The following is an 11,053-nucleotide window of genomic DNA, read 5'->3' on the forward strand; positions in this document are numbered from 1 at the left end:
AAGCAACTGATGTTTTAGTTACAACATTGATTCTTGGGTTCAGTAAGGTCTGCTCCTCTTCCTCGGGCAGAGTTGACTCCTCCGTTCTGTGGTTCTTTCTTGGGCAATTTTTTTGCAATTGCCATGAATATCCCTTTTACGTTCATAGATATTTTGGCAGATGTCTCCATGAACAATAAGCCGTTGTCATCTGCATAAGCCTGTGCTTCCTGGAAATCCACAGCTCTTCTGTTAGCTGGATCGGCTTTGTTTCCTGCTAAAGCTCTTACAGTGTTAGGACTTGCTTGTCACTGAAGTTCTTTGACCCAATTTTTCCCTCTGGCAAAAGGAGCACAGAGCCCATTTAGTTGTGTTTGTGTTACTTACATGCGTTTGAAAAATCCATTCATTTTCCCTGTACTCAGCCGCCGGTGTCTGTGAAAGAGCCTTCAGCATCCAGCTGGCAGCCGAGCTCCTGAGAAACAAGATGCTTTAAAGTGACTCCTTTGTCAGTGGTATTTAGAAGTGATACATGAGGAGAGATTGAAAGGACATCTAAGAACACTGAAAGGCAGTGTGGCTTTTAGAAAACTTAAATACAGGTTTGGGCACTCATGACTCCTTTGCTTAGGTAGGTCCACTGACTACTAGAGCTTTCTGCCAGCTTTTTTTCTCAGAAAGTGTGGGCAACTATATGCGTATTTTATTTGTGCTGAGGGATAGAGCCTGCTCGCAGAGTACAGCGAGGGCAATGCCAGGCTGTGATCTTAATCTCTGCTGTGCAACGGTGTATTTTCTAAGACAGTTTGTCTAACTGTTGATAGATACATGTCGACAGAAAGGCATGTGACTTTGAGAATGACTGAATTTAGTTTCTAGCACTGAAGCATTTAACAATCTCTAAAATTTATTTTTAGTTTCAGGCAGCTGTGGAAAGATTTGTTTATTCTTGTGCTGGATACTGTGTGGCAACCTTTGTACTTGGAATAGGAGACAGGCACAACGACAACATTATGATTACAGAAACAGGTGAGTTTATTTTTTGAGAATTTCATAGAAGAAGCGGGGACTGTGTATACTTCATTAGATTTATCTTTCATTTTAATAAATAATGCACTTACCAATGAATGAAGAGACACAATCCTGTTCTGTCAGCATTGCTTACAATTTCAGGCCCACCTGTGACATTAAAATGTATTGTCACCCCTTTGGGCCTTCATATGGGCTCTAGATATTTATCATTAATAATGCCGTTCTTTTCCCAGGATGAGTTTCTTAAAACTATGTCATGAGGAATGTAAAACTAATTTTTTTAGTGTCTAGATCTAAGATCTAAAAACTTTAAAAAGCAGATAGCTGTTCACCTGTCTGAACTGTGGACGTGGTTCTGACAGTGTTCAGTGGAACTGTATCTGTGTCAGAATTTAGATGTTACTAGAATGTTTTCACTTCCAAGGAACATAATATCTTTATATGCCTTTGTAGAAAATCCTAGAAAATAAGTGCACATGGAATGTGTTGGTTTTGCTACTGAAGTCTGTGGGATGGTTGCAATCCTTCTGAAAGAACTGCAATTTTTTTGTGTTACAAGCTTTGGGAATTATTTCTGTAGCTGCACATGGATTGATCCCTAATTTTACTACCTATGGAAGTCTCAGAAAGGACCCCAGAACAAGCAGTACATATGCAGGAGTTTTATTTGGTCTAGGAAATATGCTTCCAGTTTCATGATCCTCTTGCTTCATAATTAGTCTTTACATAATGGTAAGAGACAGAAGATACTTAGTTAGAAGGCTGTATATTTAATATTAATCACATTAAAGTTAAAGTTTTACCAGTTGAAGGCTAGAGAGAATAAGTACCCTGAAGGCAGAAATGAGCTAATTGAAGACTACAGTAAAAAAGTTCACCAGAAGTCCTTAAGGAAAAGAAGACAAGGAGATGTTTTAATTTCAACATTATGTATGATACAATGCAATGTTAGTGCCCATTGGCAGAAAATGAGGGGCAGGTCATTAGAAGGGGAGACAGAGAAAGAAAGGTTATTCTGTTATGGTCAGGCGCGGATTTGCCTTCGAGTCTGTAACAGGAGCTGTCCTGAGCAACAGAAGCCAGAAGGACATCAGTCTGAGAGGTCTGCAGAGAGTGTCAGATTCAGTAGCTTGGGAGGACTTGGGAATTGGATGAAATGCTGGAACATCTAAGGATGTTCCATCTACAGATCACTGTCAAGTATCATCTTACATCATTTGATGTTTTATCTTTTTTTATACGTGTACCACTATTACAGATCTATGTTTTTAAGTAACCATACCCGTTTATCCTTACATCTTGTCTGCCAGTGAAAGTAATAAAGTAATCTGAAGAGCAGCAGCATGCTCCAGCCCTGTAGGTGAGGTGATCCTTAAAAGCAGAGTTTTTCATCGCTCTTCTGGGAACTGATACCCTACCACAATCTCAAAGTTATCCAAAGGGTGACAATGCAAACTTATTCTGCACAGTACAGAGTGGTTTAGAAATTGGTAATGCAGGTCTGTGAGGAAGAAGCATGTTCTAGTGAACAACATCAGCCAAAGAGCTGGATAGTGCCAGAATCCCATGGGTATTTAAACAAAATCCACAGGCTTTTTCCATGTAGTGATGTGCTGGGAGCTGATTGTTATGAATCTGAGGCACAGGCTTTCCTTGGTTGATTTTTGAAAAGCTGTGAGTGTATGTTTAGAAAATACAGCAGTTCTGCCAGGTTCTTAACAACTGCCAAAGGTAAATAAAAAGTAACTTTGCCAAGAGGACAGAATTACATCTTAAAAAAAAAAAAAAAAAAAAAAAAAAAAAAAAAGAAAGAAAGTAGTCTTTTCTTCTGACCTAAAGAGTAATAATATATACCCCAAAAAAGAGGGTTTGGAATTATTGTGAATACAGGTAAGTCGTCTTGACAGTTTATTGTATTTGAGCCTAACCATGACTTCTTCTCCTCTTTATGAAGGTAACCTTTTCCATATTGATTTTGGCCATATTCTTGGGAATTATAAAAGCTTCCTTGGAATTAATAAGGAAAGAGTTCCTTTTGTGCTGACTCCAGATTTTCTGTTTGTCATGGGGACTTCCGGAAAGAAGACAAGTCTCCATTTCCATAAATTTCAGGTAAAGAGTGAATATCTAGCTGCAAATCAATTAAGCAATGTTTTTTACCCTCTGAAATGAACTTTAGTGCCTTGGTTTTCAAAGGTCTAGGCTCCTGGGTATTACATTAATAAAATTTACTGAATCATAATACAATTCTGGGATATTTTAGGCCCAACTAAGAGCAAAAATTATCTGTAGGATTATAGGAACTAGAATTGAAACATCCTCAAGGCCACATTGAAAAGCTTCAGTTAGCAGCAGACCAGATAAGCAGTCCTTTCTTGTTTCCTTGTCTTGATTGAAAATACTCTGTAGAGGGCTTCAGTATTTGTGCAATTAGAGGAAGACTCGTAGCACTAAGCAGAGCCTGCTGTGTGGTACGAGGAGGTGCGAGGCATTCCTCAGCTGGCCTTGCCAGTGTTATTCCCTCCTGACTCTGCCCTCGTGTCCTGGGGCCTGGATGACTGCATCTGAATAGAAATCTGCAGGGACCCTAAGCTAGGTCAGGTTCTGGTTTTGTGAACTGGGTGGACTTAATGCTCTTAAAGAAAAGAATGGTGTTAAAAATCTGTTCTGTTGCAGACCCTCCAAAACAGTTGTTATTTTTTGAAGCTTGTGTAGGATCTGGGCAAGGAGGGAGCAAAGCAAAATGCTGTTCAGTGTGTTTAATGAAATGGCTGAGCGTGGCTGAGCAGAAGTAAATGGATGTCCAGGGCATTATTCCTGTGCTCATCGTTAGGGACCTTAAATAAGTTCCTGATTTAGAAAGCAGGTTCCCTATAATATGACAAGAAAAAGTCTCCAGAGTGCGAGTCAAAGCAAAAGCCTAACTTGGGTGTTCTGGATTGCCTGTGGATGAACCAGTCTCTCTGTCCTGGTAAGGAGTCTGGTTTTCTAACCCAAGTACCTAATTAAGGTTCTTATTGTTGGATTGTGAATACGTCCCTTTGAACATATACATGATTGTACAGCAAATAACGAGGCAGTTGTCATCCTTGAGCCCAGACTTCTGAAGATAACTAAAGAACCAGGTGCAATTTTTGAGTCTTTTGTTTTGCACAGGGACTAGCTTAATCGCAGTGCAGGTGTTTTGAAGGGGGCTTATAGCTCGAAAGATATAAGAGCAGGGTGGATTTTGCTATGGGATGGGCATGGTGAGCCCTTGCTTTCAGAGAAGCCTGTGAGCTGTGCTGCCTACAGGAAAGATGCTGTTGCCGCAGCTGTAAGCCACGTGCAAGCGTGGGGCTGCAACACCACTCTAGGGTACGTCATTTCATAGAAGACCTGTGGTCCGGAAGCAGAAAACAGTTGAAAATGTGGAAGTGTGTTGATGGAGACTTTGAAGACTAGCAACCTGTTAGTGTCTGCAGTGAGGTAATGTTGTGTTCATATATATGGATCATCCAGCTTTTTAGAGAATATCTGACCTTTACTTCGGCAGCCCAAATACCGAAAGCAATAGGAGGTGATTTTGGTCTTGGCCTCTCTTCAGTAAGCCGTGCCTTCGTCATACAGTCCTGGGTTTGACTGGATACACATTTTGTTACTCTGGTGTGAATTTCTAGATACTAACGATAGTGCCAGTGTCATTTCTGCTAGCATCATTAACCAGATGAAGGGTGATTAATGTGCTTTACCTTTGTGAACTGTGACTCTGATACGTGACCTGGTCATTTTAAGTGGGATGATTTAGGCACGGAAAACAAGAATACTGACCAAAAAATTGTAGGTTCATGTAGAGTTCTGCTGCATTAGATACTCTTTATAAGCTGCTATTCTGGTAGTACATTAAAAGGCTTTTCTGTCTCAAAGACCAATAAAAAGAAAGTTAAATTACTTCCATACAAGTAAAATATGAACACAGAGCAAGATCTGCATCACATATTTTGCTGTAAAAAATATGTTTTAATTATATGGTCAGAATACAAAAATCAACAAAATTATAGCTTCACTTTTCAACTGGTTGGTTTCATCATGCTTCCTAATATTGAGCGATTCATTCAGTGTGTCTGCTGAGTCATTCATGTATTAATGGAAAAGTCTCAGTGTTTATCCTTCATTAATTTTTAAAAGCATCTCTCATTAGTTTGTACTTCAACTACATTAAAATAGGTTGTACTTTAGAGGAATCCTTTGTATTTTACAGGCTTTGGTGTTTTTAATATTTTAAAGTATCTACTTTCTAAAAAAAATTATTTCTCCGTCACTTACCGGATACAGTCCATACAGATGTGTTAGCCATAGCTCATACTGCACGTGTCAGAGGAGGTTAATTAGACAAATAATTTTGACCGAAGTTCACTGCGGCAGAGTATAGTTCATTATTAGTGAACTTCTAAAGCTGCCAGTGGCCTGGCAACTTTTTTGGAACTAGCAGTAAAGCTCATTCCTATTAGCTCTTAATTTAATTGTTGCTTCCCTTTTTGTTGGTGTTCCTTATGATGGTTTAATGAAAATTAGAGGCCAGAGGTTATTAATGACATCACAGAAATGCTTAGTGGGAAGCAGCATTTGATGGTCTTTTGTCCTAATCGCAAAAATGCATTTAAGCATGACTTAATCTGAGAAGACAAGTATTTTTCTCTTCCATCTATGAATTTTTCAACTGCCTTAGCACGGTCCAGATTTCTCTTACTGTAAGTGTCATGTGTGGTGGCATTTCCTTTCCAGCCTTTGGCTAGAACCCATGCAACTCTCTTACTCCTATATACACGCAACTTTTTCGCTTCTTGTAGGAACCCTTGAGAGACCTTCATCTAAGGTCTTCATAGTCTTTTGAGCTTTGTCCTACCTACTATTAGTTTGCCTACAATTGTCTTTGCTAGTTTTTGCATGAAATTTTGAATGCATTTTTATTCATTAATTTATTTAATTCATTATTTTTTCATGACTCTGCCAACTTGATAAGGGAGATCTGTATTTTTAGTACTAATCAAATTCTTCTGTACCATTTGTTTACAAAACCTCACATATTTGATTGTCAAATGAAGGTGACAAAGCAGAAGGGTGTACAATGCGTCACTGAAAAATACTTACTCGTAGTATACTGTACAGGGAAGGGATGGCCTATATAACAGAACTTGGACACTGTATTATAAAAATGCCTGACCTTTAGGATATTAATAGTTAGGACAGTTTCAAGGTCTCAAAATAATTATTATCTATTGGACAACAGGATTTTGGTTTCTCTTCAGCTCCTCTCATTTTGCCTGTGGCTTTAGATTAGTTAGCAGCATCCCATGGTAAACATCTGAATATCCTTGACACATACGTATGTGTTATTTCTGGTTCTCTCTGCCTCTCTCAGAAGTGTAAAAATTAGTTTTCTTGGAAGATGTTAATTCAAAACTCTGTTCAGTCCCTGTCTGAATAAATAACTGTAACAGGCAGATACAGATTTGTTAAATCTTTTGAATTCCTGGAAGGAGCGCGCTTGAGATGCAGCGATGCCAGGTTCTTGACTGCATAATTGTTTTTCTGTTTCAGCCACCCGCAGTAGTGAGATGCATCATCCATAGAGAAATGTAAAACCTTCTTTGATTTAACTATAAAGAGCTTTCATCTCTTTCATAGGGGAACAAAACGCGCACTAGCTCTTGTGACAAGATTTCCCTGTTTGAAGTTGATAATACATAAGTAGAATTTCTTTTTTTATTATTTTTTATTTGTTTCCCCTGGTGTCATGGAGAAAAACTTATCCCTGTGATAAGATGATGACGGTGTTTGTTGTAAATTGTGCTCTGACCATTGCAGTGTTATCTTCTGCTTTGCCAAAGTAGCATTAGAGTTCATAAGTATGATCTTATTTCAGGACGGGATATATTTGGAAATAGAGTGAAAGATTTAAGGGTCCAGGCAATAGGAGAAAAGAAACCTTACAGACAGATCTTCAACATAACCATCTTCCTTCCTTAGTACCTTCCTAACCTGCCTGGTTGGTTGTCCTGGTGTTGCTGATGTAAGAAATGATTTGTGCACTTCTTACTCTTTCTAAGGAAGAAAAAAAACCATACACCTTGTCAAAAATAAATGGTGTTCTAGAGGGCTGGTGAGATTTGGTGGAATTTTATGTGAAAATATTTGGATTTCTTAAGAATTCTTTAATAAATTTGTGTATGTTTGTGGAAAGGTTAAATTGAATATTTAATTGGGTAAAAATTAGCATTGCTTCAGCTTTGGTTTTGATAGCAACAGACTTCATCTTTTTACATTACTGCATTGCATGCCCAATTTAACTTTTTAATATGTGATTGATTTCTTCACTGCATTGTCTTCCTCCAGATGTTATTTCTAAAAGTAAATGAGTAATAAATTTAATATAAGAAATAATCATTTGAGTTTATGTATTAGTCACTTAGCATTAAATACTCTCTTTAAAAGCATTGCGTGTTTTTCCAAGCTGCAGAAATTTCATTCTTCTAAAAGTTATATTGTTAAGTACAAATTACTTATATATGGAAGTGAAAAAGCTATTAAAAAAATAATCTGTGGAATTTAGTATGACAGTACATAAACGTAGAAGTCCTACAGCAAGGCAGTGTGCCTGAAAACTAGAGCTGTCAGCTGGAACAGAACACCAAGCCTGAAAAATCTCCCCCATTAAATAAGCCATCACCTCTGCAAAGTTAATAGACATATATATATAAAATGAAGAGTAGTGCCCTGGAGGTGCCGCTTTTCAGCATCACTTGCCAGCCATGGTCTTTAAATGTGAACGTACCGATGGGAAAGGGAGACAATGAATTATTGCTGTCTCCCTTAACAGCCGCAGAAGGAGATTATGTGACAGGGAAATTAATTTGAAATTTTGGTGAAGCTAAGGTTTTATGCTTTAGTAATTAATATAATAAAAAGAGACTTCAGTTTGTACACCAGAACAGCACTCGTTGCCCCAAGGCGCGGTGATGAATGAATTAATACCGAGCAGAACAGTATGCAGAAGTTTGCTTCATGTTTCTGCTCAGGTGAACGGCTCTGTTGGGTCTCCTCCCTCTGACGTACTCGAGTGATTGAATAGTGTTGGTTAACGGAAGTCCTGTGAAATTCCTACACCACCCCTCTCGGTTCACCTCATCAGTTAACAAAAAATTCTCCTCTCTTGTAGGACGTATGTGTGAAGGCTTATTTAGCTCTTCGACATCACACAAACCTGCTGATCATCCTGTTCTCCATGATGCTAATGACTGGAATGCCCCAATTAACCAGCAAAGAGGATATTGAATATATCCGGGAGGCACTGACAGTAGGGAAAAGCGAAGAAGATGCCAAAAAGCATTTTCTTGATCAGATAGAGGTTTGCAGAGACAAGGGCTGGACTGTGCAATTTAACTGGTTTTTACATCTGGTGCTTGGAATCAAACAAGGAGTAGAAAAGCATTCTGCTTAGTATTCTATGTAAATTAACTGTGGGTGTGAATAGGAGGTTAGTGAATCTACATGTTATTTATGAATTCTGAATAAATGAGCAGTCAAAATTGCCTTTACTTTGCTGGCAGCTTAAATGGATCTTCTAAAAAGGCGAGGACTCTTGCTCTGCCCCTCCAGAAGATCTTCCTGCAGTTTTGTTTTTTTTTTTTAATGTCTGATGACACTTCAAGTTGCTGGATTCTTTTACCCAGTTGCTTTGCTGATGTGGCCTGCTTGTTTCTTGTTTTCTTTAGTAATAATTACAGATAAATATGAAGGAGGAGCTTGAGTAAGATGATAGCCTGCAAATCCAAATAGAAATCCCCTATGACGTTACCTTAATTGTTTATGAGGGTCAAGCCCCTCAAAAGCAGAAGAATCTATTTAAAGTCTATGGTTATATTGAAATCCTTGTAGGCAATTCACTGCTTTCTGAGGATGGCTTACACTTGAGTGTTCTTCACCCACATCCTTCTCTTTCGTCCCTTCCTTAACATTCAGTTCTTTTGGGATTTTTAATATTTTGCCAGTAGAAAACAGCTTTGGCTCTACCACTAGAGGAAATTACTGTACTATTTATTATCGTAGCCTCCTGACATGGACAACTGAGCCTGACTGTCCTGCCAGGAGAACTTCACAGTTACCAGGAAGTTCCTCAGGTTTGAACCTGAAATTCAGAAGGTTTAATTTTGAAAGGTTTTTTACTGTACTTTTTAATGGGGAATGCCTGTGTTATATTACAGATTCTATTCTTACTGTAAAGTTCCTAAAATTCCACCTGTATAGTAAAAGCTTTGTAGAAAAAGCAATGGTACTTCCTTATTCCTCAGAGCAAACTCCTTATGTAAGAGTAATTGACATTTTTACCAAATATTTGAGAAACCCAAAGTTATTTATTCTTTGGTGATATATTTTCAGGATATACCTAGAAGAAATTAAATGTAATCTTCGAAATCGTGTATATTTTGCTATTTATTTTTAGATTCCTTAAGAGACTATACTACTGAAAAAATATTTATGAAAGAAAAAAAATCCTTATCTTTAATTTCAATATTTACTTAATTTCAGTATTAAAAGAGGAAAAAATGGGCACTGCTAAGTAGAATTTTGACTTCTCTACTGTAGGATGCCTGCAAATCATCAAGTCTGGCTATGGTAGGAAAGAAAAAAAATACCTAGCACGAATTAGTCTTTGACTTGAATTATTATGGTATACATCCTGCCAATTAATTTTTACCAAAGAGAAAAGATGGCTTACAATATTGCTTTTTTGCACTTGTGCCCGTGTAATTTCTTCCTTCATTGTAGTGTTACATGGGTTTTGTATTATATATAAATGATTAACTGAATTTTTTTAATTCTGTTGTCATTTGCTTTGATCATTTCACAGAACTGTCAAGAATTTAACTACTGCTACCACTGTTACTACTGAGTGTGTTCTTCAAGGATTTTTAATAAATGTACTGTAATTGGTGTCTCAGTTATGAGATACAGCCAATCTATTCTTGAAATATAGAAGTTTAATTGGTTACTGTGCACAACTATTTTTGATGTATATGGTAGCCTCTAGCTAAGGAAATCTAAAAATGTAAAATGTAGAATATTTTGTTGTTCTGTTACATTATTATCCTGTGCAAGCCAGGCTTAAGACCATGCTAAAGTATAAACTAAATGGTGAATATTGTCTGTAAAATGATATTTTTAGATTTGTATTTTATAGATCTGAAATAAATTGATATGTTCTGTTCATTTGATTATCATTCATGAATAAGCAGCTTAGCCCCAAATACACATAAAAATTTTTCATCCTGTTACTAAGAGACTATGTAATCTCAATAAGAAATCATATTTGAAGTCCCACTCAGAGGAGTTGTTTCAGTTCCATATTAATAAAGCCGTACAATGTCAGATATCTTATATTTTACTAGTCTATAGTATTAGAATTGCAATTATTATAATTGTAAAATGTGAATAGAATATTAGCAGTTTCTAAGAGCACTTTATTCATTCCTGGTTTGTTCTATAAAGAAAGATCTTAAGATTTTAGTAAGTTCCTACTTTAAAAAAGTAAGTAAATCTGCTGCTAAATTTAACTCCGGCATGGGGAAATTAATGCTAATCACAACTTCAAGGGAAGTGGCACTCGTGAAGCAGCCTCCATTCGCAGAAAAAGGTCTGTGAGAGACCTGCACTCAAAAGTAACTGCCAAATCTCCTTTTTACCTACAGAACAAGCTGTTAGGCAGCTTACCAGCACTTCGTTTATAAATAGATGGGCATTCATGGGGCTGGTGATCTGTTGCCTTTCACATGCCTCTGGAAACCTCCGTCCAGAACTGACTTTGTTTTCTAGCAAAACCTGGCACAAGGGAGAACCACACAGGGGTGCAGGTCGAGGCAGTCCGGCTTCAAGGGGGAGTGGAATTGCTTTTTGGGTGAGGAGGTGGGCACGAGCTCACGTCTGCCCAGCCCAGTGCAGAACACGGCCATCACTTCCACAGTGGCAGCTACGCACCCAAGGCTGTGAAAGCCGGAGCTTTAGC

At 37.8% G+C, this 11,053-nt stretch overlaps 1 protein-coding gene and 1 long non-coding RNA gene across 3 annotated transcripts in view; one reads left to right on the plus strand and one right to left on the minus strand.

Annotated features, from left to right (window-relative positions):
* PIK3CG (phosphatidylinositol-4,5-bisphosphate 3-kinase catalytic subunit gamma) overlaps positions 1 to 9,499 on the plus strand; it is a 33,890-nt gene extending 24,391 nt beyond the window's left edge. For both annotated transcript variants that reach the window (XM_009636059.2, XM_035891675.1), the window contains exons 9-11: positions 897 to 1,008; positions 2,966 to 3,123; positions 8,210 to 9,499. In XM_009636059.2, coding sequence (XP_009634354.1) covers positions 897 to 1,008; positions 2,966 to 3,123; positions 8,210 to 8,491 — 552 coding nt within the window. In that variant the 3' untranslated portion in view covers positions 8,492 to 9,499. The remainder of the gene's footprint in view (positions 1 to 896; positions 1,009 to 2,965; positions 3,124 to 8,209) is intronic.
* LOC118452005 overlaps positions 3,133 to 11,053 on the minus strand; it is a 20,756-nt gene continuing 12,835 nt past the window's right edge. Inside the window, exons 2-3 of the long non-coding RNA XR_004841636.1 lie at positions 7,033 to 7,036; positions 3,133 to 4,673 (exon numbers count right to left, since the gene is read on the minus strand). This is a non-coding gene — a long non-coding RNA (uncharacterized LOC118452005). The remainder of the gene's footprint in view (positions 4,674 to 7,032; positions 7,037 to 11,053) is intronic.

The sequence above is a fragment of the Egretta garzetta genome, unplaced genomic scaffold (genome assembly GCF_000687185.1).
Source record: "Egretta garzetta isolate BGI_Z169 unplaced genomic scaffold, ASM68718v1 scaffold33, whole genome shotgun sequence".
Lineage (NCBI taxonomy): Eukaryota > Metazoa > Chordata > Aves > Pelecaniformes > Ardeidae > Egretta > Egretta garzetta.